The 27772-nt window shown below is 40.9% G+C and overlaps 1 protein-coding gene across 1 annotated transcript; it reads left to right on the top strand.

Annotated features, from left to right (window-relative positions):
• The first annotated feature begins 1306 nt into the window (after positions 1–1306).
• On the top strand, positions 1307–27772 carry LOC117487506 (protein NLRC3-like). The gene is made up of 9 exons (XM_034136140.1): positions 1307–1471; positions 2252–2407; positions 11810–11914; positions 20895–20954; positions 21192–21201; positions 21342–22323; positions 22378–23179; positions 25184–25360; positions 27751–27772. The coding sequence occupies exons 2-9, from the start codon at positions 2283–2285 to the stop codon at positions 27770–27772; spliced, it is 2283 nt and encodes a 760-aa protein (XP_033992031.1). The 5' UTR covers positions 1307–1471; positions 2252–2282.

The following is a 27772-nucleotide window of genomic DNA, read 5'->3' as shown; positions in this document are numbered from 1 at the left end:
TAGGTATAGCTTTTTTAATTTTTTTTTTTAAAGAAATACAAATAAAATATATTCAATGGGTTTGGTGATGTTCTGATTCTGCAGACCCTCTCTCCTCGCACTATTTTAACTATTGTATCTGTGTTATTGTGTTGCTCTGATGGAGGAGCCTGAGACCTCAGATTCTCATTGATATCTCTAAACTGTAGCTATGTTCAAATGACAATAAAAGCCTTGAACCTTGAATCTCACCCCATGGCATTTCCCCTTGCACTGTGCCCCCTCTTGTGGCGGAAATGGGTATTCCACGTGGAGCTTATTTTAATACTTAATTCATAATAAAACAAAGTAGACTTGATAGCAAAATGCTAACTGGAAGAGCAGCAGGGCACTATAGCAATGCTAACAGCTACATTATCACAGGGCAATTAAACACCAGTGGTTTAAATATAAAGCCAAAACAGTATTCCTGATATCAATCAAACATCATGAAAATATGACTTAATGCTTAAGACTTACACAGCAACATTTAAACAATCCAGCTGGACCATTTCATCCCTGACATTGTTCATTATTCTGTATATACCAAATATAACCTGTATTCATTTCATTTACCTGTTGTGAAAATCACCTGAACAAGCAAACATGGCGGATCAGCTGCAGGTGGAAGAATCGGGAAAAGACGTTACGTGATGACGTCAGACGCACGATACTAAGGGAAACCACATCGATGCACTTTCACTGATACAAGAAGTCAACAAACTATAGATACAATCCACAACATTACACCAAAGCAGAAAACTGAATCACAAATATCAAATAGACTTTTAGATTGTATTACTTTAGTTTATTGTTGTATTGGAAATGGATTTAGTGGAGTATGAATACCAACAAACAAAAGTACACTTACCTCATAATGTACTCAGGTATTTGAGTAAAAATACTGAGTGACATTCCGCCACTGATACGTCATCACGTTGATCCAGCCTGAGCACGGGGCAGCTGACAGGAGGATGGGGTGCAGAGATATCTGATAATAAGAAAATAAACAAGAACACGAGAGGCTGGTTTGCTCGTTCTTTTAATCCGTCTTCATGGCTCTAACAGCGGACTCCCTCTGCCGCTCTGCCCGCTGATGTCACTCTAAGTCTTAACTCTCCCATGATACACACCCAAACACTTCAGAGACATGTTCTGTATATATCTGGACCTGTGATATATTGATGAAAAACAGTATAATAGGGGACCTTTAAGTGAGGTTTTGAATGCAGGATGTTTACTGGGTGATTTTCACACTGTGGTATTAATATGTTTATTTAAATAACTTTGTTGAGCTTGTTTTGAGCTCTATTTCCATCTCACTGAACATAGTCCCTGTGTGTGAACTGGTTCAGCTGATGAGGCTGGTTATGAATCAAGAGGAGGGGCTGCAGACAGGAAGGGAAGTTAAAAGATGCCATTTTACAGCTTGACGGAGCAGGAGGACAACAGGGTGAGTGTTAACACCAGGATCTGCTTTCTAACACATTATTTACTCTGTTTTACTGGAAGTCAGAACATCAGCGTCCTAGAGTCCAAAGAGACTTCTACAAGTGGTGTAAACTTTATTATTTCCTGTTTTCTGATTCATCAAAGCAACATAACATGCGACAGCCCAGCGCAGTCAAAATGGGGAGCGGCCTGTCTGAAGTCTGACTGATTTGATGTATTTGAACCAAGTGTTAAACTTTCCTGTCGGCTCCCAGACCGTAGTGGAGGAAACAGGGGGGACTCTCTGCAGTCTTCCAGGGCCGAAGCAACAAACTTCGGGTTCAATAACCCACTTTTCAATAAGGCAGACAGGCGAGCTCTTCTTTGGGAGGCCGTTGCATTTATTAAGGTCTTTGTTACAGGTCTAACTTTGAAGACACTCGACAGACCTTTGCTGCTGTTTCGTTCACTTCAAAAACACACACCACCGCTCGCTCACTCTCTCATGCGCACACACACATGCACGCGCCACCACCCTCTCTCTCTCTCTCTCTCTCTCTCTCTCTCTCTCTCTCTCTCTCTCTCTCTCTCTCTCTCTCTCTCTCTCTCTTAAGGGGTAGCTGTCTGACTCTGCATGACCCTAATATCATAACACAAGTTTATTATTATGGTGTGTGTGTGTGTGTGTGTGTGTGTGTGTGTGTGTGTGTGTGTGTGTGTGTGTGTGTGTGTGTGTGTGTGTGTGTGTGTGTGTGTGTGTGTGTGTGTGTGTGTGTGTGTGTGTGTGTGTGTGTGTGTCCAGTGTTACTGGTTTATCTCTCAGACTGGAGAAGATGAGTGGTTTTAAAGATGAGGAAGAGGACACATCTTCAGTCTCCAGCTGTCTGTCTCTGAAGAGTGACTGGTCTAAACAGGAACCTCCAGACTTCAGGAATGAACCTGGACCCTCAGACACAAAGTAAGAGTTTCTGCTGTAACCTGACCTGAAGAGGATCCAGTTTTTATGTTATCTGATAATCTAACCTGTTCTTTAATGATCGCAGTAAAGAAACTTATGGCGCATTTCCACCGCAGGCTTAGTACGGTTTTGTTAGGCCTTGTTAGGCCCGGCTCACTTCATGCTGCGTTTCCATTACAGTTTAGGAACTGGGGTAGTATCTATAGTAACGCAGTGTAGGCGGAGCCGTGACGTCATCTTCAATGAGAACCCCAGAAAAACAACACAGCCGTTAGCTGTTAGCACTCAGAGCTCACAGCTCCTCATATATGTTCAGAAACTAGACAAAAGTTAAACAAGTACAAACCACAGACTGTCTGTGTCATGGAGAATACAGTCGCTGCTTTATTTATGTCTGTAGGCCGTTGTTGTGAGTGTGGACGGTCGGAGCATATACTGCGTTAGCTTAGCCGATCTCCATTTAGAAAACACGCATTTTAAAAGGTGTTTCGCCTGCCGTCTGTCTTCAAACTTGTCAAAGCATTAATTCATGGTTTTTACTAACCGGTATCAGTATGTTGTTACTTCGGCATCATTTTGAAACGTGTATTACAATTAAATCACGGTCAAATATGTTCATCTTATTGTAGTTGTAGCCCCCTTGCCGTCACTAGTTTAGCATATTCAGCCCGGTTGTTGGCCCGCTTGTTGTCCCCGATAGAACCACGATTTTGTCGGGCCAGAAAAAAGGTGAAAAAGTAGCCCCGGGCCGGCACTAGGCATAGTGGAAACGCAACCAAAAACGGGCCCGGCACGACGCGGCACGCTTAAACCGCGTTCCATGGTGGAGATGCGCCATAAGTAACAGTACAGTAACAAAGTTTAAACCAACCTGGTCTCACCAGGATGCGTGACTCCACCACGACTCCTTAACATCGCATTGCGTGGTGGAGTCACGAACTTTGCTACATTTACGTGTCTGCACCAATAATTTTTTTTTTTCCGTCAGAATGTATTATGGTGCATTATTTACCAATGTTTGTTCTCAAAAAACAGTGCATTGTGTGCAATACAACTGTGATTTTTATTAAATTAGTTCGTTTTTAAGGAAGGCCAGAGCTTCAGCTGTGTCAAATAGATTGTTCCCTTTAGTTAACGTTATTTAAAAGATAATTATATTCCTATTTGATCAAGTCCCCTTTATTGTATTACGGACCCAAAGAGCTGAGCGTCCATTCCCATTGGATAACAGAGCATTTTACACCCGGAAGTAAGTATTCTCCTTACTGTCCATTGATTTTACTTACAGTGATATCTGCACTACTCATCAACTCAAAAACACCAGATTATCCTTGTTAATTACACAACATTGATTGGTTTAAATTGTGTACAATGCTTTTGTATTTTCCCCTTTCGATTTGGAGAAACAAATATTTTTTCGGAGTGTGTGGATGGCAGAAGACACTACACTACCCAGAATCCTCAGCTATGGGACTACACCATGTGCTTAGAACATGTACATTTATTTTAGTTACTTTACAGATTTGGATTAATGATGTGAAATATAAACAACCCTTAAATCAGACTTTAGTTACACCTGAGTAAAATTCAGTGAATTCAGCCAACAATCAGGCGAGATATTTGGTAGTGGGTGCTTGAGAAGACTAAATATTTATCTGCAGATCCCTAAAGCATATTCATTACTCGTTATTCTCTACTAATAGTTAATTAAAAACTGTATATAAGGGCTATATTGCACATCCCTTTCAAGATTTCAAGATTTTCTAAGGTTCATTGACATATCATATACACAACTACGGTGTAGTTATGCAATGAATGAAAAACTTGGGTCACAGGTTCCTCAACAGGGCATTACAAGACATCTATCAATATCTGTGTACCTCCACCATTAAACATATTCTGCACATTTCTTATACTATCTACATACATCTTATAAGAGTATAATTAATATGTATAATATCAGTTAAAATAAGTGCTTCAACATAGTTAACATTGCAGGAAAGTTGATTGTCAAGTTCCAAAATAAACCATGCAATATATTAGACGTTAAGTACTTTGTCAGGCTTAATATCTGTAGATACCATAGACTGTATATATAAATGGACGTAGGGTCCGTGACGTCACCCATAGGATTCTGCAGAGTTGCCGAGAAGCCCTTAGTAGGCGGAGTCGGCCACTAACGGCTCGACAGTGACGTCAGAGTTCCACTCCCGCCTGCTCCAAATAAGGGCAAAGAGGCGGAGCCGAGGCGGGACCTTCTGCCTCCAGCTGGGAAGTAACAGAGCTAGCTCAAGCTACCAAGCTAAGCTAACATGCTCCCCATCTGCACACTGCCGTCACATTTTACGTTTCTAAGGTAAGCGGACATGAGACTATTCAGCAAAACTATAAATAATAATCTAAGTTGAGTTTTTAGCATAATACTTCAGAATCTTAAAATCCCTTAACGTTTGTATGCAATGTGCTAAATGCAACACTGGAATCAAGCAAATATTAATATGTTTGCATGACATTAGTTATTTATATTTTGCCATCACTTAATTATACGTTTAATACATTTAAGTTAAGCTAAGGTGCATGTGATGATAGCTAGTTAGTGCTCTTACCTGTGAGGCCTCCTCCAAACAGCATTATAACCAGACTGTATCATTAAAACTAGAAGTACCAGTTCTAGATCCTTGACTTTAGACAAACAATTCAAAAGACAAAATGTATTTAAAGACCAATCTTTATTTGAATGTGCCTCTTAACCTGAGATATTAGTTATACAGTAATAGTATTGACAATCTAAAAAAGCTGAGCAACTCAACAGTCAACTTTATATTTCTTATTGTCTAAAGCATTTATTATTTTCATTTTTCCCCTCTCATATTCAGTGTGGACGGATTGAGACAGCGTGGTGTCCAGAGAGCTGCAGAGACTTCAGGGAGAAACCTCCGTGTGATGGACGTCCTGTCTGTTGGTTTGGCCGGAGAGGACTGAGGGTCTTTCCTCTGCGAGGAGGACCAGGCCTGATGGAGGAGCCCATGCACAGGCCTTGTCTGTCACTTTATTTGACTAAATGTGTTTACTTATACATTTAATAGGTTTACACCTTCTGTCCATATGTGCTTTTTTATTTAAAACATGTTTGATTAACCTTTGGTTCACATTTCAATAAATTGAATTTGTATTTGCACTCCTTTTGTCCATTATTCTTACTGAAAATGTTAGATTACACATTCACATCCGACTGAAGATTGGCCCCATTTATTTGCGTTGCAAACTCTGCGGTACAAGGTACATGTTGTGAAGCTCATGAAGTGAGGCAAATAGAATTAATCAGCTGATGGAGTGTAGATGTGGAAATAGGTGCATTCGATCAGCTGAATTTGTTTTCACAATAAAAATAGTTTCTTAGTGAATGTCCTGTACTGGTCTTAACATCTCATAACATCAGCTTTTAATTTTCCTCTTGGATGTTCTTCTTGACCCTCAGAGAAGGAGGAGAAGCTGAGTCGTGTCTTTCAGGCATGTCCTTTCCTAACAAAAATTACAGGAAACATAAAACATATTATTATTGTGTTATTTATGAAAGCGGTGTGTTTGTGTGTTTAGGGGCTGTAGATATAATTATTTTATATGTTTTTTTTTTTTTTCAACATTGAGCTATAAAGACAATCAGATTATGAATGAACAGTATGACATTCATCAACATTGAAATATATTTTATTATCAAAATAATATTGAACTGTTATCAAAACGTAGTGCAACTGTAGAAGCTTGCTCTGTTCTCTCACTGAAAGAATAACTTTTACCACGTTTTTTACAGACAATATTGAGAGATAAATAGCAGTTGTCACTATGCGTTAAATAGCTTTGCCTTCAATACCTTAAATTAGAAAGCTGACAGTCATATTGCTTGTTAACATCTAAATGTAACCCTTTGCATGGAAAAAACCCTCAACTTCACTGATGTGTAGGTGATCTAGTATTTAGTATTGTTTAATGGAATGTATATCAGTGTATTAAAGTCAATACTTAATTTATTTAAACCAATATCTTTCTTGATTCTTTGTACAGTATGAAAAAAGAGTCTTTGTACCTGTGCTGAAGTTCACTGCTGTGAGGAGTCCAGTTCTGTCTCTCACTCTCTGGTCCAGCCTGTCTGCATCACCTGGAAACTTTAAACAAACAGATATATATGTAAAGCACCATGTGTACAAACAATATAACTTATTCTCTTCTGTTGAACATGTTGGATTGTGTATTGTCCGAGTTAGGGTCCTTTTTATTTTACTGTAACTTTGGAAGTTGTGTTACCAATGCTTACTGTTTATTTGATACCAATTTGGTAATGCAATTAATAAAAACAACAAGGTTTGGGTTCGTTCTTCAGATGACTGTGACGTTAACGTGTAAGCTCAATAATGAACTCCAGCTCAACCAACCATATTGTAATATCGAAGTAATCATCTTGAAATATGACATTAATAATTGTAATATACACACATCTTATTGTGAGGTTGATTTCACATACACTACTTCGACATTAGCTTGTCTACATACTCGAGCATAGCCAATTTAAATTAACCTTAGCGATGCATAAAGTTCCTACCTACATAATAAAATATCTCTCTAAGTTACAAGGATGACCTTATTTTATCAACCTCAAACAGAAGCCGTTTGTTCTACAGTATTATCCCACTTAACGCTTAACACTTGTCTATTTTAACCTTTATATATACGGTCTATGGTTTTAAGTTGGAGGCTACGAATAGCATTGTTAGCACCGATGTAGCTACCACTCGCTTACACGCTAACACATTCATTACGTAGCTGATTAAAATCATAAACACATAAATAAAGTCCTCGAATTTCACTTACCGCAAAACCGCATTCATGCACCGTCTGTTTTAACCGCAGAGCGAGTCACAATAGTCCGATATATAAGCATGAAGAACAAACAAACACGACCGGGGTCAAGTTGTGTTCCCTGGATGAACTGGGCAGGCAGAGTCCCTGTAGCTTCACGGAGACGGAGCAGCTAGCAGAGAGACAAGAAGCTAACAGCAGCAGTGACTTGACAGAGCTGTCACTCAATGTGACCATGCCCTAATTTATGCAAACACTTTAAGACCTAATATAAATAAAAGGGTCATGTTAGAAAACAATTCACTCAGATTCATAATCATGAAGGTGGAATCTAACTATATCTATAATAATATTTATTGGATCCATGGGTAGAAACATGTTTTTTTAGGCTGTAAAATTGGGCATTTTAACATGGGGGTCTATGGAAATTGCTCCTTTCTGCAGTCAGCGCCTATCGGCCAATATATGAACTGCAGTTTGTGGCACTTCCGTATTGGCGTCCCGGCTCTTCCCCAGAGTTTGCCGCTTGGTAGATACCCCCAAAGCTTTTTTCTTATTTAAAAGAAGACCTTAACCTAAAGTATTCTTTAATGTTTAAATAAAGCCTTATTAGTTTGTCTGTTTTGCACATCCTCCTATCAGGCACTAAACTGTTTTATTGTAGAGATCACTTACAGTATCTTCTTGATATTTTCTATTCTATATTATTTATATCATTGACCTTCCACTTTCCCACTATATTAAGAGTATGTACTCTTAATATTTAAATGTTTTCATCAAATATAACACATTCAAAAGTGCTTTACAAAAATGAAAGACATTAAGAAAAAGGCATTTTAAAACAGTCATTAAAAAGCAACCCAATCTACCTGCATTGCAATTACTCTAAACGTGTAATAACGTGCTTTAACCAGTAGGAGGTGCGGGTTAAAAAGCTGTCAAGTTTACAGTGTTAACAAAATAAAATATACTGCTGTTTCTGGTTTAGTTTACGACGGATATATTCTGTTATTGTTTTGATATTTGTAACACAAAAGCGATGTAAAAAACCCACAGCAACACAGAAAAGATGGTCTTAACATGACCCAGCGGTCTAGTAGTTAATAAAAAACAATAATGTCAAAACAAATTATTACTACTAACTTTATTGTGAAATTAAAATAGAACGGTTGAACAAACCCCACACAGCTCAGTAAAGACTGTGAAATGTTGACTTTATTTGATCATTTCAGTAAAAACTAACGTTCATATTTCTCTTTTTGATTATAATACTGATGAACGTTCAAAACAAAGCACTTTGGCAACTTACCACATACGTTTTAAAATGCTTAATAAGCACCGTAACTTTCATGATATCATTTCTCGTTCATAATCGGTTGTTTCCGTGAACGGCCGACTGTTGTGTGACGGCAAATGCTGCGGCCGCAAGGCATTGTGGGGCAGCATTTTCTCCTCTCCTTTCGGTTAGGGAGGTCCAGTGGTTCCTAAGCTAAATGAGGTTATAAAGGAAGTTTGAAACCTCCTTTCCTTTTAATTTAGAGAATTCGAACAGCACTTATCATGGCTGCCACTGAGGGACTTCCAGGTCATTTCACTCCGTTAGGAAGGTTCCTAAGCTAAATGGACTATTCGACCGCAACCCCGATCTCTGTAGATAAATAAAGAACTACGACAGATGTGTAATGTTTAATGCAGCCAAACCATTCATTACAATGCATTCATGTGATAACTTTCAAAGAGTAAAGCAAGCACTGCTGAATAAAGTATGATTTGATCTTTTACGAAACGTTTTTTCATATGGAATGCAGTTGGAGGTCAACCAATCACAGAACTTGAGGCAAAGCGGAACAATAGCTGAGGATTCTGGGTAGTGTAGTGTCTTCGGCCATCCTAAACTCTGAACAAATATTTGTTTTTCCGAATCGAAGGGGAAAATTACAAAAGCATTATACACAATTTAAACCAATCAATGTTGTGTAATTAACAAGGATAATCTGGTGTTTTTGAGTTGATGAGTAGTGCAGATATCACTGTAAAATCAATCGACAGTAAGGAGAATACTTACTTCCGGGTGTAAAATCCTCCGTTATCCAATGGGAATGGACGCTCAGCTCTTTGGGTCCGTAATACAATAAAGGGGACATGATCAAATAGGAATATAATTATCTTTTAAATAACGTTAACTAAAGGGAACAATCTATTTGACACAGCTGAAGCTCTGGCCTTCCTTAAAAACTAACTCATTTAATAAAAATCACAGTTGTATTGCACACAATGCACTGTTTTTTGAGAACAAACATTGGTAAATAATGCACCATAATACATTCTGACGAAAAATAAAAATTATTATGAATACAAATAAAATTAAAGCTGCAAGCAGCATTGAGCGGGTCTTCGACGCTCCGCAGGCTGTTGTCCGCACGTCGAGGTGTGTGTGTAGGTGTCTCGAGGACTCGGCCGTTGGCAAACGTGGGAAGTTTCAGGCCGATCGGACAACGTACATGGGATTTACAGCAGTATCATAAACATTGTGTTTGATGGCGAGTGATCTGTCGCCATGGCAACGGAATTTGATGACACCCCATAATACGCTTAGATGTGTTGATGGCTGCATCGTTATCAAACCTGTAAAGTTGTGTGTCGTTTGGAGCATGTTAACTGGAATTATGAGAAAACTGTGTTTCACGGCGACCATTTTGCTACCATAGCAACGACATTTGACGAAATCTCAAAACTGACACATATATGTCTCGAGGGCTTGACGGTTAGCACACATGTGAAATTTGAACAGTTTTTTACCATTTACACAGGAGTTATAGCAATATCGTGCTTAACGGTGAGGGATGCATTGCCATGGCAACAGCTTTTGAGGAAAAGTCACTATTGTCATATTGAGGTGTTGAGGGCCGGACCATTAACTGTCATCTGAAGTCTGGTGCAGTTTGGACCATTTTCCATCGAGTTATGACAACACTGTGTTTCATGGCGAGGGATCTGTCACCATGGCAACGGCATATGATGACATCCCATAATTGGCGTAGAGCTGTTCAGGGCCGGACCATTAGCCATCATCTGAAGTCTGGTGCCGGTGATATAAAAGTGAAGATTGGGGGACGATGGGACCGTGTCCATTGGAGTTACAGCGACACCGTGTTTTATGGCGAGGGATGCGTTGCCATGGAAACGGCATATGATGACATCCCAGAATTGGCATAGAGCTGTTGAGGGCCGGACCATTAGCCATCATCTGATTTGTGGTGCAGTTTGGACCATTTTCCATTGACTTAAGACAACATTGTGTTTTATGGCGAGGGATGCGTTGCCATGGTAACGCCATATTAAGTAACATCAAATTTGACGTAGAGCTGTTCAGGGCCGCAGTCTTAACCATCATGTGAAGTTTGGTGGCGTTCTGAGTATGTCAGTTGGTGTTATGACATCATCGTGTTCCATGGCGAGGGATCGCCTAGCATCAAGCGAACGCGAACTTTGGCGCCAAATCACGGCTACGCCGTGCGAAAGAAAGAAACTTCCGTGATAACTTTGAATTGCCCATGTCTCGAGACGCTACCCGACGAATTTTGAGTCGTACGGATAAAGTCCCTGGGAGAAGATAGATTTCGTGCGGAGGACGAAAAACGCGATAGATCGCATTTTTCCGACGCCAAATTCAAAATGGCCGGCTTCCTGTACGTTATTTTATACCCCTCCAAGAGGCTTTTTGGTTTGTCTCCGCACCCTAGATATGCGTAGCGAGTTTCGTTAGTTTACGTGAAAGTTAAAGTGGGGGAGTTTACGTTAAAAACGGAAGTGAGCGTGGCCTACGCAATTTTTGACTCAAAGTTCCGGAACCAATTACACATCTGAAGTTGCACCAATTCTGACGCGCGTGCACAATTTGGTGAGTTTTCACATATGTTGTGGGGGCGCCCATGTGACTAGGTTCGCGTGGGCTACCTACTGTCTGATTTAGGCCACTTTTAATGGGCTTTTACCCGTCTTTTTCCCTGTTTTCGCCCACGTGACTGGGCTCGCGCGGACTATCTGCCGTTACTATTTCCGAACCTTTTCTGTGCTTTTGCCGGTCGTTTTCCCTGTTTTTATGTGTTTTTCGCAGGTTTATCGGTCGCTGCGCGACCGATTTCAATAGGGTCTTCGCCGACCTATGGTCTCAGACCCTAATAAAAGAAGCCTCTCGTGAGTTACTACAAGCTATAAAGTAGATTTTAAAAACGTTTTATAGAATAAAAGCTCACTGCTGGATGTTGTAGAAATGCGTGTGTGCACCACGACAAAGGAGCCTCATTCACTTTACATTGGGGTTGTTTGCGTGGTGCAGACACGTAAATGTAGCGGAGTTCGTGACTCCACCACGCAATGCGGTGTTAAGGAGTCGTGGTGGAGTCACGCATTCTGGTGAGACCAGGTTGGTTTAAACTCTTGATCCCTGGCGTCATCAGCGATAGTAAATAATCTACATACAGACAGAAGTCAAAATGTGCTCTCTGAATGAACTAATGATGTTTAAAACATGTGTTGTTTCCACAGACAGAGAGCAGAGTCTCCAGTCCCCAGCTGTCTGTCTCTGAAGAGTGACTGGTCTATAGGTCAACCTCTAAACTCCAGTAATGAACCTGGACCCTCAGACACAAAGTAAGAGTTTCTGCTGTAACCTGACCTGGAGAGGATCCAGTTTTTATGTTATCTGATAATTAGTGTGAATGCTGAGCAACAGACTATTGTTCTTCAAATCTTTATTCTTCAATTTATTTCAACCAATGTTTGCTGTTTAACTGCTTCAGCATACTTATAGCTACAGAAAGCATTCAAATATTAAAATGTTCAACTCCTTCAGGACATGACTGCTATGACTTTTCTTATTTTCTTATTTACGCTTTTTATAATATTCAGCTTTTTAAACTTTTATTTTTACAATGTAACCCAATGGGAGGAGCCTTCAAATCCTCTTTTAGCTACACCGTGTGCTAAATGCTACTCCTTCCACATACCTTCAGCTAGAGACTTCTTTCCAACTTTAAAACGCTCACAAGACATTCAGCTATTAAACCTGCATTCAGCTTTTTGATATCTTTTACACTTTTTGAAATATTTAACTTAGTTTGGAGCTTGGTAAAGAGGCCTTCTTCAGATTTTAACATTAGTGTGCGCCGCTCGTTAAGTCTAGAGAGCTTTGATCTCAAAACAGAGTGGAGAGCTTGAAATCCGCCTTTTTTTTTTATTTAACCTTTATTTAACCAGATAAAAACATTGAGATAAAATCTCATTTTCAATGCTGACCTGGCCAAGAAGGCAGCAACGTTACACATAACACAAACATATAAAATACAGAGAACATAACAAAGAAAACAAAAGACGAAAAAGCAGTCACGACATTGTGCACATTAGGACAATAAGAAAGGTACACTACTTGTTACTGCAAGAGCAGCTGGTGGTGAGGACTTCAGACAACTTCAATTTAAAACATGATATAGAGACAAGTGCCCTCAGTGTGAGGCTTGATTGAAGGTCATTCCAAGACCAAGGACCATAATAAGAAAGACTCCTTTTTCCAGCCTCAGTCCGTACAGTAGGAACCTGGACCCGTATCCAGGCACTGGATCTGAGGTTGTGAGAGTCACAAACTGGGGCAAATCTGACACATATGTAGAGTGGAAGCTTACCTAAAATGGCTTTATACATTAATAAAAACCAGTGCTGCATCCTACGCATAGTAAGTGAGGACCATCCAGTTAGGCTATACAGTGTGCAATGATGAGTCCTATAGGGTGCATTTGATATATAACGCAGTGCAGCATGGTAAAGTGGGTCAAGTTTGGCCAAAACAGTGGGACAGGCAAATCTATAAATGGTATCACCGTAGTCCAGCTGGGACAGGAATAAGCCTGAGACCAACCTTTTACGGGATGAAATTGAAAAACAACATTTAAATCTGAAAAGGAAGCCAAGAGTGAATTTCAATTTCTTTGTTAAAACTTCAATATGGTGTTTAAAGTTCAGATTACTGTCCAACCAAAAGCCCAGATATTTGTAGGTATCAACAAACTCAACAGAAACGCCATCAAGGGTGTCAATGGAGAGGCAAGAGGAGGACGCTGACTTGGGAGCAAAAACCATTGCTTTGGTTTTCTTACTGTTCAATAGCAGTTTAGAATCAAGAAGTGCACGCTGCAGCGTGATAAAATCTGATTTTAAATTGGAAACGGCCATATCCAGAGAAGGAGCACATGAATATACAATAGTGTCATCAGCATACATATGATAGGTAGAAAATTGCATCTGATTACAAATATTGTTTACATATAATAAAAGAGCAAGGGCCCCAAGATAGAGCCCTGTGGAACTCCCTTCTCCAAGGTGACAGGGTCAGAGACAGTACTACCCAACCTGATGCATTGAGTACGGTCGGTTAGATAACTCTGAAACCAGCAAATGGCATTGTGACCGAAACGAGACACCAACATAACATTAGACATAATGTGGTGATCTACAGTGTCAAATGCTTTGGCTAGGTCAATAAACAATGCAACACAAACTGATTTCTTATCCAAAGCAGCCTTAATATCGTCTAAGACTTTCAGACTGGCAGTCACAGTACTGTGCTTTGATCTGAATCCAGATTGCATAGGGTTAAGGATGTTGTGTGAATTTAAAAAAAGTTTTAGCTGAGTAGAAACTAGGGACTCAAGAATCTTTGATAACACAGAAAGATTTGAGATAGGACGATAGTTAATCAACTCCGTGGGATCACCTGCTTTCAAGAGGGGCGATACCAGAGCTTGCTTCCACACAGCTGGCAGTGTGTGAGTGGACAGGGAGAGATTACAAATATCAGTTACTGGTTGTGCTATAATCTGAGCTGCAATTTTTAAAAAGAACGGGTCGAGGCCGTCAGGCCCGGCAGACTTTTTAGGATCAATCGAGTGCAAACCCTGTAAGACTTCAGAGACCGAGAAATAAGCGAAATCAAAAACAGGGGAGTTCAACTCTTGACTATGGCTGTGAGTACGACCATTTAGAGAGTCATGACTTTGCTCATCAAAAATGTGACCAGCCTTTTTGAAGTGAGCATTAAAGGCATTAGACATACCATCTGAATCTGAAATAAAAGAATCACTGACCTTCAGTTTTTGTGGGAAACTAGAAACCTTCTTGTTCTGAAGTGATTTAATTGTTTTCCAGAATTTGGAATGGTCATTAAAACAATCAGTGGTTAACCTTAGATAGAAATCAGCTTTAGCTTTTTTAATAAGGGCAGAACATTTATTTCTGAGGACACGAAAAAGAAGCCAGTCATCACTAGTGTTAGACTTTCTAGCTAAGGACTATTGCTTATTTCGATCATGAATGAGATCAGATAGTTCTCTAGTAAACCATGGAGTGTTCCTATTCTTAACTCTGAATTTTCTAAGGGGGGCATGTCTATTAATAATCGATAAAAAATGATCAATAAAAAATTGGACGGCAACATCAACAGATGGAATTAACGCTGTGAAGTGCCATTTAACCTCCGCCAGATCGTGTAGGAAAGCCTGCTCAGAGAAGTGTTTGAAGCAGCGCCTGAGCACAATAAGGCCCTTGGCTTTGGGCAACTTAGTGCACCTAACGCAAGCGATAGTGCAATGGTCACTGATATCATTAGGAAAAACACCAACAGACACATACTTATGAGCTGCATATGTTAGAATGACATCTATAAGGGTATCGTTATTGGGTTTGGCAGTGTTTATTCTAGTGGGACTATCAATAAACTGAGTTAAGTTCAAAGAATCACAAACCTGCTTAAACTGTGAAGATTTATCACTTAACCAGTCCCAATTTAAATCACCCAATAAAATGATTTCAGAAGAAAACTTAGACAACAATTCAGTAAGGCTAGTAGTTGCATCCATGATGGCCGATGGAGGCCTATAACAGCCAATAACAGTGAGAGGAGCATTTGCTATAGTTATTTGGACTGCTAGCAACTCAAATTGCCTTGGAATTGAAATTGAGTGAAGGACAGAGCACTGTAGTTTCTCAGCAGTGTATATTGCAACACCACCAGCTCTGCCCTTACGATCCGCTCTGAATACATTATATCCATCAATGTGAATAACAGTGTCAGTGACAGACGGTTTTAACCAGGTTTCAGAAACTACAACAATATCAGGCTTAGCAACTAAAAACCAGGTCTTGAAAACATCTAATTTGGGCACTAGGCTTCTAGCATTAACATGCAGAAAACCCAATCCTTGCCTACAGCTAAACTCATTCGGAGATGGCAAATGATGCAAGGAAGCAGAGAAACACTCAGGACCAGGGTTAATGTTAACGTTACCAGAGAGTAATAGCAGTAACAATATTAACAGTCTGGAAGATGATTTTTTCACATGTGCTCTGGACGCGTCACTCCTCAGAGGGGCGGGGCTGCTCCGATCCTTCGATATTAGCGAGTCCAGAGTCAAAAGGGCATACGGGAGAGCGCATTTCGTGCCATGAAACGTCAGCTTTTGGTAAAAACTATCCGATGGAGTCAGCGCTCCAGAGGTTCCACCATCCGAATGTACGAAGTGAACAGAGGCATCGCTGGGAGGCAATCCGTCAGTTTTGCAGACATGCGGGCTGACAATTAATCCCAGGAAAAAAGCGAACACAAGGGTAGCTTTAGGCAACATTGAGCTGCAACACACCCAATTCAGGATCCGCAGCTCAGGTCCTAGCAGCTCAGGTCGATCAGCAGCTCAGGTCGACCAGCCCCCGACAGCACGGTAGGACAGACAGCAATCCACAGTCCGAAAGAGCGACAGCTCAGGCAGAGAGCAAACAATCCAGTCACAGCGAGGCACCGGCACAAAACGACGCAAAACAGCCCAAAAACTTTTAAAAGCTTTTAAAACGTTTTTAAAAGCGCAGCAGACCAATTTAAAAACGGGTCTAAAAAGCTAAATAATTTTTTTAAAATGTCAGTATGCACAAGAGGTAGTTAATGCCAAAAAAACAACGAGAATGAGACTAACAGAGACAGAAACAAATCAACGTGCTGCCATCTTGGAGCCTAAACATTTTTTTTTAAACCTGCCATAACTCCCAAAGCCTAAACTCCTGTGACATCATTTGTTGATGAAAATGAAGGAAGACATCTCTTAGGTTGAAAAATAAAAACATTTAAAGGGGACCTATCATGCAAAATGCACATTTGTACGTCTTTTATACATCAATATGTGTCCCCGGTGTTCCAGGGAACTCACCAAGTGTCAGAAAACACAACCCTCTCTTTTTTCCTCCATACAACGGAGCTGATACAGATTTTGAATTGTGGATTTACTGGGGTGTTTTCATGGATGATGGAAATAACCTAAGTGCACATGTCAGGGAGACATGCTAGAGGTCCAGAGTCCGTCCTTTGAGGGTCTTGGAGCGGACAAACAGAGGTGGATTTAAGCACAGAGTCAAGCTTTCATGTTTCTCTCCAGTCTTTTTATTTAATACATTTTTATACACCAATAAATATAATAAAACACTTTAAAAAAAGCTTACAGCACCGGGTATTCCCAGGCGGTCTCCCATCCAAGTACTGACCCGGCCCGACCCTGCTCAGCTTCCGAGATCGGGCGTGATCGGGCGTGATTTTTTTAAATGATCTTTTATTATAAAAATACATAATTTACATTTTTATAACATAATTCATATAAAAGAGCCCTCAAAGAAAGGGACTCCATGGCCTTTCATTCAAGCCAAAACAAAACAGATCAAACAAACAAAAAGAAGAAAATAAATGGATTCACATCCCAGTAATCCTAACTCCTAAAAGGGAAAAACATTACAAAACACAATCAACATATTTCAAAATGAAATCTTAGCTTTCCATCATTAACTTCAATCAATGAGCAACCTTCCACATAATCCTGCACAAAAACCTCCGTTCCTTATAAATAACAGTCCAATGTCTCTTTTTATCGTCCTTTTCATTATGTCCCATACTTCTTCCATCCTCCCCTCATAATGTGCAATATGTCTTTTTAATTTAACTGCATGTCTTGCATGACTCAAACAAACATTCAGGAGACCAACATTGCACTCACTCATCTCCCATTCACACCAAACAGCCATAGCTCCTTCCAGTCCAAACACTTTATCAACCTTTCATTCCAACATCTGCCTATCATTTCTTTTATTCTGACAAAGACCACCCTTAATTTACTGCATTCAACAAATGCATGCATACAATTCCCCACTCCCACCCTACATACATCACATTCTTTCTTCACCTCACTATCAAACATACTTATCACTAAATGATTGAAGATCCTGTTGTGCCTTAACAGGAAATCAAATAGCTCGCACTCCACACTATTACCTTTCACTCTCAAATTCATCCATATATTTTTCACATCTTTCCCATTCACCACTTTCCCCCATACTTTCTCTGCTGCCGGTCTTCTCACATTCTCTTAAATCCCTCACAACTCTGAACCCCGCCCTCCACATCGGCAAAGTGAAGACGACCTTCTGCTCCTTCACATTCCTTTGATTCAGGAAGATGGGTTGCTTCCACACTTGTTTTGCGCTCACACATTCATGTCTCACATTCAACAACCCCCCCCCCCCCCCCCCCATGCACTCACCACTTCCCTCTGAAACTCACTCATCCCCCCTTTCTTAAAGCTCATCAAAATACCACTATTAACACATCCCTCAAAAACACCTTCCATATATGGTCATCCTTTTTATTTAAATACTTTATCATCATTTGAACTCTCATTGTTTTTAGTTTCCTTTCTAAATGTATTAACTTTAATCCTCCATCCTTGTATTCATTCTCCAAAACCTCCCTAGCCTCCTAACCCCTCCCCCGTCCCAAATAAAGTCACTCACCAATTTATTAATTTATTTTATTATCCTTTCTGGAACATCCAAAACATTCATTACATAAACTAACGTACTCTTAATTAACCCATTAATAACAATGACCTTTCCCCTTAAATTCAGTTTCCTTCTTTTCCAAACTCTCAATGTCTTTTTAACAGCATTTACTTTCAAACTGAACATCCCTACCCTCTCTATCTGCTGTTCCTACATGAACCCCTAGCACTCTAAAGTACTCTTTGTTTTTCTTCAGACCTATTTCTACTCTCCCCACACTTCCCTTCCCTAAGACCATACATTCTGATTCCTCTATGTTTACCCTCGCACCTGAAGCCCTACTATATAGATCCACACTATCAAACACTCCTTTGATGCTCCCCATATCCTGAACTGTCGTGTCATCAGCATACTGATACACCACACGTTCCCCCGGTACCTCCACTCCCTTCACATCCTCATACTGATACACCACACGTTCCCCCGGTACCTCCACTCCCTTCACATCCTCATACTGATACACCACACGTTCCCCCGGTACCTCCACTCCCTTCACATCCTCATACTGATACACCACACGTTCCCCCCGGTACCTCCACTCCCTTCACATCCTCATACTGATACACCACCACGTTCCCCCCGGGTACCTCCACTCCCTTCACATCCTCATTCTGATACACCCACACCTGTTCCCACCGGTACCTCCACTCCCTTCACATCCTCATTCTGATACACCACACGTTCCCCCCGGTACCTCCACTCCCTTCACATCCTCATACTGCTACACCACCGTTCCCCCCGGTTACCTCCACTCCCTCACATCTCATTCTGATACACCACACGTTCCCACCGGTACCTCCACTCCCTTCACCATCCTCATTCTGATACACCACACGTTCCCCCGGTACCTCCCACTCCATTCACATCCTCATACTGATTTACACCACCGTTCCCCCCTCCGGTACCTCCACTCCCTTCACATCCTCATACTGATACACCACACGTTCCCCCGGTACCTCCACTCCCCTTACATCCTCATACTGATACACCACACGTTCCCCCGGTACCTCCACTCCCTTCACATCCTCATTCTGATACACCACACGTTCCCCCGGTACCTCCACTCCCTTCACATCCTCATACTGATACACCACACGTTCCCTCGGTACCTCCACTCCCTTCACATCCTCATACTGATACACCACACGTTCCCCCGGTACCTCCACTCCCTTCACATCCTCATACTGATACACCACACGTTCCCCCGGTACCTCCACTCCCTTCACATCCTCATTCTGCTGCAGCAGGCCCGCCAGTGGCTCCGCTGGCAACGCATACAGCATCGCAGAGAGAGGGCGTCCTTGCCGGACTGACCTCCCTATCCTAAACACATTAGTTAAAATCCCATTCACCTTTACACAACTAACTGCTCCACCATAAACTCTCCTAATCCATCCCACTAGCCTCCTCCCAAGCCCCGCCTTCTCTAACACCTTAAACCAGGGGTCTCCAACCTTTCTTCATCTGAGAGCTACTTTCAAAAAATGAAAGTGGCCAAGAGCTACTTGCATCACATCGCTTACATTTATTCACTTAGCCCTCATCAGTTGAATTAAGCTATACTTTTGTACACGTGTGAAATTGCAATACCTAAAGCTTATCAAAAATCTTAACTTCACATCAAGGTCCAAGAAAACGAAGATTTCTCACATATTATTATGGCCCACATAATAAGTACATCACTTAACATTCACATAAGTGTCCTTAATTCCTTAGTTCTATAACCTTCAGTAATGAACCTGGACCCTCAGACACAGAGTAAGAGTTTCTGCTGTAACCTGACCTGAAGAGGATCCAGTTCTTATATAATCTAATATATTAAACTGTTCTTTAATAATATCATGTGTGCAGTATAGTACAGAACAAAGGCAGCAGAGTTCAGCAAGCTAACATTATTTGAGGATATTTCAATATGCATTTATAGCATCATTGTATCAGTGGCATCAAAAGGTTTTAAATGGCAAAGATATTGATAAATACTCACTAGAAACTAAATATATCGTCCAACACATTATTTACTACTTGGGCATGTTTATGATGTTTATTTTAAAGATGTTTATTAATGATAGTGATAACCTGGTGAGCTGGTTGTGTTTAGCATTAGCAGATATAACAGAGCTTTGTGTGATTACATGTAGAGTCAATGCAAAGACCCAGATCCGTGCCTGGAGACACCAAGAAAGTGAAGAGGTGAAATTCATGTCACCTGCGTATTCGTGCAGCGTGACACATTTCATCTTTCATTTCATTTCATTTGTATTTGTTCCGTTCATGGTATGCACAACTTAATGTATAACAAATATTTACAAAACATGTCTCTATGAACACACCATCGACCGAAAAGGAGCTGGGAGAAGAAAATAATCTGATATGACCTGCCCCTTTCTAAAGAAATAGAAACAGATGGTCTGTCCTTCATATGTTCTTATTCACAGCCACACATCACAGCATCGTAGGATAACAAGAGAAACACAAACACTTACTAACAAAAATACTGAGTTCCCACTCGACAGTTAACGGAAAGAAACAAAACAAAACAACAACAACAACAACACCAAAACATCACATGAACAAGGAAAAGTGCAACACCCTCACCTGAGTCCTACTGGAGGAGAAGAGTCTTGAGAGAGACGTTTGTGACGCTCTGCCCATTGGTGAGAATCAGCTCCTCTAATGTGACGTGCTGTAAAGGATGTGTTCATCTCCACAGAGGGAAGAGGAAGAGTGGTGTTCCTGTGGAGGAGCAGCTGTCCAGCTGTGCTCTGTGTCAGGACGTCCTGAAGGATCCAGTCTCTACCAGCTGTGGACACTGGTTCTGCAGACAGTGCATCACCTCATACTGGGAGCAGAGACCTCCATCAGGAGACCCCTCCTGTCCCCAGTGTGGAGAAAGATCCAGAACCAGAGCTGGACTGCAGACAGCCAGTCAGACCAGCTCTGTACGAGGTAAGAGGCCGAACACATGCAGCGTCTTATTCCTCTTCCTGGTTCATGTGTGTTTGAACAGGTATACTGTTGTAGAGCACAGACAGTAAGCTGTTTATAAAACATTTAAACTCAGTCTGTTTGTTGTTGTTTTATTGTTATAATTAGATTCTCAGAGCATTTCCCTCATTCTCTCCTGTTTCCTTCTCTTCCAGCAGATAGTGGTCTGCAGGAGGTTTTAGATGAACATAGGCTCAGTCTGAGGAGGAGATGTGAACGTGTGACTGAAGGAACTGATCAAAGTGAAACCCTCCTCAACAGGATCTTCACTGAGCTCTACATCACACAAGGCCAGAGTGAAGAGGTTAATACCCAACATGAGGTGAGGCAGCTGGAGACAGCTTCCGAGAAGAAGCCCCTCCATGACACTCCAATCAAGTGCCAGGACATCTTTAAAGCCTTACCTGACCAACAGACTCTCATCAGAGCGGTCCTGACCAACGGAGTCGCTGGAGTTGGAAAAACCTTCTCAGTGCAGAAGTTCACTCTGGACTGGGCCGAGGGTTTGGGAAACCAAGATGTCAGTCTGGTGATCCCGCTCTCCTTCAGGGAGCTGAACCTGATCAAAGGTGAGCAGTACAGTCTTCTCAGGCTGCTCCATGTTTTCCATCCAACCTTACAGAAGGTCACAGCAGAGCAGCTGGCTGTCTGCAAAGTGCTGCTCATCTTTGACGGCCTGGATGAAAGCAGACTTTCTCTGGACTTCAGAAACAATGAGGTTGTGTCTGATGTCTCTCAGCAGTCCTCAGTCAACGTGCTGCTGACAAACCTCATCAGGGGGAAGCTGCTTCCCTCGGCTCTCGTCTGGATAACTTCCAGACCTGCAGCGGCCAATCAGATCCCTCCTGAGTGTGTGGACAGGGTAACAGAAGTACGAGGCTTCACTGACGCCCAGAAGGAGGAGTACTTCAGGAGGAGATGGAGTGATGAAGACCTGTCCAGCAGAATCATCTCTCACATCAAGAGCTCCAGGAGCCTCCACATCATGTGTCTGATCCCAGTCTTCTGCTGGATCACTGCTGCAGTTCTGGACCACATGTTGACTACAGACCAGAGAGGAGAGCTGCCCCAGACCCTCACTGACATGTACTCACACTTCCTGCTGGTCCAGACCAAGAGGAAGAAGCAGAAGTATGAAGAGGGACATGAGACGAGTCCACAGCAGCTGACGGAGAAGAAGAAGAAGGAGAAGAAGCAGAAGTATGAAGAGGGACATGAGACGAGTCCACAGCAGCTGACGGAGGCTGACAGGGAGCTTCTTCTGAAGCTGGGGAGGCTGGCGTTTGAACATCTGGAGAAAGGAGACATCATGTTCTACCAAGAAGACCTGCAGCGCTGTGGTCTTGATGTCACCGAGGCCTTGGTGCACTCAGGAGTTTGTACACAGATCTTCAAAAGAGAGAGTGTGATCTTCCAGAAAACAGTCTTCTGCTTTGTTCATCTGAGCATTCAGGAGTTTCTGGCTGCAGTCTACGTGTTGCACTGTTACACCAACAGAGACAGAGAGGTATTGAAGGACTTCCTGAAGAGAGATCAGGATTACCCATCCCTGGATGTCTTCCTGCAGGGAGTCATGGAGAAATCCCTCCAAAGTGAAAATGGCCACCTGGACCTGTTTGTCCGCTTTCTCCACGGCCTCTCTCTGGAGTCCAACCAGAGACTGTTAGGAGGCCTGCTGGGTCGCACAGACAACAGACCAGAAACCATCCAGAGAGCCATCAGCAACCTGAAGAAGATGAGCAGTTATCAATTCTCTCCTGACAGGATGATCAACATCTTCCACTGTCTGACAGAGATGAAGGACCTCTCAGTACATCAGGAGATCACAGAGTTCCTGAAGTCAGGGAACAGATCAGAGGAGAGACTCTCTGTGATCCACTGCTCTGCTCTGGCCTACATGCTGCAGATGTCAGAGGAGGTTCTGGATGAGTTGGACCTGAATCAGTACAACACATCAGATGAGGGACGAGGCAGACTGATTCCATCTGTGAGGAACTGCAGGAAGTTCAAGTAAGTCCAGATGTGATTAACTTTATAAACTAATGTGGATCAGGAGTTTAATTATTCAAATAAACACGATAACATTTCTGCTGTTTCAATACTGAGAGCAAAATAAAGCCAACACTGTTCTTCTATTTATTTATAATAATAGTTAAACTGAAGCGTTCCTCTCTTCATATTGAGTGATGGAGGCGACATGTCAAACACATGAAGGACTTGAGAGCTTTCTCAGCATGTGATCACACCACACAGCAGGACTTACAGTTATCACAGAAACATGTTATTATTACTTTCTTTGCTTTTTTCTTTGCTTTTTAAGAAAATATTCACAAAGCATACATAACCAAATAAACACATCTAAGTACAAGATGAACTACATAACAGATGAGAAATCAGAAAAGACATAAGATAATAGTATTAATAATATTACAAATAAAAGAATGGATACATTATGAATACATTATGAATACTCAGGTATACATTAATTATATTCACTGTATTGTTCTATACTGACCCATTCCTCCCACCTTTCCTCAAAGATATGCATTTGGTTTCTAATCTAGTTGTTTTCTCCGTTACATAGATTTCATTTACTAAGTTATTCCATTGTGAGTTTAGTTATTATCTTTTAGACAATTCCTCATCATTAGTTTGATGATGGCTTTTCTAATGACCAGAAATAGATAGGAATCTTTCTGTATCTCCTCTGGTGTTTCCCCAGTGATAGGGACAATGGGTTTTTGTTGAGAGAACAAGATATTGGACATTTCTCTTCAAACTGTTTCCCAGAAGTCTCCCAACACATCACAGGCCCAGAATATATGTGTCTGGTTTCTGCTCAGCGCATTCTCTCCAGCATTTTGAAGTGAGGGTTTGTTTGTGTTCACTTTGAATCTGGGGTGTCTTAAAGGATGGACTTAAAAGCTTCATGTGTTTTCTTTCCAGTAGTTTGAGTTGGTTGTGTTCTGAATGTTTCTGCACATTTGTTCCCAATCTGCTTCTGGCATATTGCAGGATCATTCATTTCCCCATGTATTTGTTACATTAATAATACTGTGTTCATCTTGATTTCTTAATGTAATATTTGAACCATCTGAGTTAGAAATGTTGTTTCCACTCCAGGGTCATAAACTGTAAGCATGTATTTTATTAATGGCTTGATGTCTTGAAAAGATCTTTTTTTTTAAATGCCGGAAAGATAACTCCTCACTTGGAAGAATGTGAATAAATGGTATTTGAGTAAATCATATTGTAACGAAAGCTGTTCAAAGGACTTCACGTCTTTATCACCGAACATTTGTCCAAATGTCCTCAAGCCCTTAGAAGCCCATAGTTTCAACATGTGGTGGTCTTTGTTCAGTTTGTGAGGAGGGAAGTCTTGATCAGTTCATTTCTTTCAAGAAGATTACATCTTCATATCGTTTTTGATTACGACAGGCTTCCCTCCAAACCTTAAGTGTAGCAACAACCCATTTTTTAATGATTACTTTCTAGTAGTTTCTTTATCATTAAACACGTTTTTATCTCAATGTGTTAGAGTTTAAAATCAGATCTATATAATTTCCCACCAATAACAGAGTTATGTGTTAATGCTGATATACTGGGAACATCTGATGCTATCAAGTTGAACATATTGAAACTTTATTGGTTTGTTAATTGTGTTTGTGTGCACAATAAATGTTCAGATGCTCAGAGAAGCCAAAGCATCCTTCATCCATCATTCACATCCACATATTAACTAACATTTAAATATGTACATCTCTAATATTGTCAAGTGATTCATTTAATTTCTGTTTCTTTTGGTAACAGTCAGTGACAGCAGGAGCACAGACATGTGATCAGATCACACTGACAACTCATTACACTCTATTATCATATATTATTATATATTATATTAAATGGACTAACAGCAAATGTCTTTCAGAACATGTCAAATCTTTTTCATCAAATGCTTGATGTTAATATAATGTTTCCTCTTTTTTAACACATGTTGTAATATATGTTTTATTATAGACTTACTGGCTCTGGACACTATGAACTCTCAGGGCCTCACTGTGAAGTCTTGGCCTCAGCTCTGAAGTCTGACACCTCCCATCTGAGAGATCTGGGCCTTTGTAACTACATTCTGCAGGATTCAGAAGTGGAGCTGCTGAGTTCTGGACTAAAGAGTCCAAACTGCAGACTGGAGGCTCTCAGGTCAGTTCACTGACTGCAGTTCATATTGATCTGTTTGTGTTTATGATTTTCTGAATTTGAACAAATACAATGTTATTGTTATTTGTTCCGTTTTTGCTAATGACTGAATATTGATCAGAGTAACAGAGAGAAGGTGAATGTGTGAGGGAGAGTGTTTGAGACTCCACAGACTCACTCTGTGCTCCATGAGTCAGTGGAGATGCTGTCAGTACTGATGAGCTGTGAGGGAGATGAAGGAGTTGTTCAACATCTGATCAAAGTTAAAGTTCCAGATTATCAGTGGATTGTTTCTGCATCATCTCTGACATTAAAACCCTGTTTCACTCTGAACAGATTATTAAACCTGGAGTTATTTCTAACAGGAACATTGTTTTCTAAACTTACATCATGTTAAATTGCGCGCTCAATAACATTTCCTATCCTCAAAATGTTTCATAGCGTGTTCAGGATAGAGGCACAAAAGTAACGCCGCACCATGGATGAACAGCGACGCTACACATCAAGCAAGCAGAGCCAGCATGCAGCTGACTCATAGACTCATATATACACCTCGATGAGTCATTTAAAACCTTTCATTACATTACAGAGAAAAGCTGTGAGAATGTTGCATAATGTTCAACCTAGAGAACAAACAAACCGTTTATTGAGTCAAGGCTGTTAACATTTAAAGATGTAATAGAATTACAGACGGCTTTAGTTATGCATAAAGCAAACAACAGAATACTGCCAGAGAATATACAAAACACATTAGTTTTAATTTCAGAGGCTGAGCATCATAGGAGGAGATTACATTCTAAGCTTCAGTTAGTTTATTTATTGTAATGGTTTATTTGGTAGGGACATTGCACTTTAATGAACACTTAAAACTATAAATGTGCCAAGCGTAAATATGCCGGATTTAGCTTTGAGCTACTTTCCATCCGCAGTCCCTCACATCAAACATTAAGAACATGACATTTACAAACATAGCAGATACAAATACATGAAATACAAGAAAAGTGCAAAAGAGCAAGAGCAGAATACACAAGTATTTATGACATGGCAAAACAACATAGCAGCATGGATACACAAAGTGCAAGAGAGGATACCCCTGTGTTAAAGTGCATCTAGTGGTGACCGCACGTTTGCACGTACTGCTTTAAAGCAGATGTGTCTCTTGAGTAAAGAAGTGGAATTCTTTGCCGAATGATTTAAAGGGCTGTAAGAACATTTTGATGTTTCAGAAAATGTATAAAGAAAGCGTAATTAGACAGTATGAAGGTGACTTTTGATTGTGTTCTGGTTTCATGTTTCAGTATTTGTAAGAAACTGAGACTGAAAGAATATTGCTTTGATTTGACTTTTTTATGGTGATTTCATTTATTTATTTTTTCCAATGTCAATAATGGAGCCCAAGTGATATCTGTTACGAGCCAGCTGATCTTTGTTGACAAGAGTTGTGATTTCCTGACCAGTCTCGATGCACATTTGTTTTTCTCTCCACAATTTCTCACACACAAAATGTTCCTTGGAAGAGCTGTGTTTGCTAAGACCCGTGTCCTTTTGTAAGCATGCTTCCAGTCTTTGAAGCCTTTTACGGTGAACGATGCGTCATGATGATGAGCCTTAAACTTTCTACATGGGAAATACGCAGCCTCGCCTTTCACGGAAGTAGTATTACAAATGCCCCTTCAATCACATTAGTATGCATAAAAAGTGACAGGTCACACCTGCCCTATCAGTACTACTACTTATGCTAAGTCCCACCCCCTAATTATGTTAATGAGCCCCTTTGTTCGAGGTGTTATCACATGTAGGTGTGATATTCCCCCATTGTAGTAGATCCTTTGTTGTGTAATCTAATTAGCCTTTGATGTCTGATCCCTTTGTTGTCTATCCTTTGATGTGAGGGGTGAGGTGTTTGTGACATGTAGGTGGTGATATCCCCTGTTGTAGTAGATCCTGTGTTGTATAATCTAATTAGCCTTTGATGTCTGCCCCCTTTGTTGTCTAATCTAATTACCCTTTGATGTCTATCCTTTGATGTGAGGGGTGAGGTGTTTTGTAACATGTAGGTGTTAACTCCCCATTGTAGTAGATCCTTTGTTGTGAATAATCTAATTAGCCATTGATGTCTGACCCCTTGTTGTCTAATCAAATTAGCCCTTTGATGTCTGTCCTTTGATGTAAGTTGGGAGGTGTTATAACATGTAGGTGTGGTGTGTGCACCGGTGTGTTATAAGCCTTTGATGTCAATCAAATTAGCCCTTTGATGTATGTCCTTTGATCAGTGTTTGTAACTATTGTCAAGTAGTCTCTTTGAAGTTGTGTGAGACTGTCTCGCACCCCGTCCTCCTCTCACCTCTTCCCCCTATCACCCCTTCCCCCTTCGACTCGTCACACAGCGGGTCTCCCCCGTCAGATTAG

Source organism: Trematomus bernacchii, unplaced genomic scaffold (assembly GCF_902827165.1).
Source record: "Trematomus bernacchii unplaced genomic scaffold, fTreBer1.1, whole genome shotgun sequence".
Classification (NCBI taxonomy): domain Eukaryota; kingdom Metazoa; phylum Chordata; class Actinopteri; order Perciformes; family Nototheniidae; genus Trematomus; species Trematomus bernacchii.
This window is presented reverse-complemented; position numbering and strand designations above follow the sequence as displayed.

What these genes read in the sequence shown, in the direction of transcription:
- LOC117487506 (XM_034136140.1), top strand. Translation starts at nt 2,283, where the DNA reads ATGAGTGGTTTTAAAGATGAGGAAGAGGACACATCTTCAGTCTCCAGC. An exon ending in CCTGGACCCTCAGACACAAA is followed by an intron (nt 11,915 to 20,894) that starts GTAAGAGTTTCT and finishes TCATCTCCACAG; the next exon opens with AGGGAAGAGGAAGAGTGGTG. An exon ending in TGAAGAGGGACATGAGACGA is followed by an intron (nt 22,324 to 22,377) that starts GTCCACAGCAGC and finishes AGAAGTATGAAG; the next exon opens with AGGGACATGAGACGAGTCCA.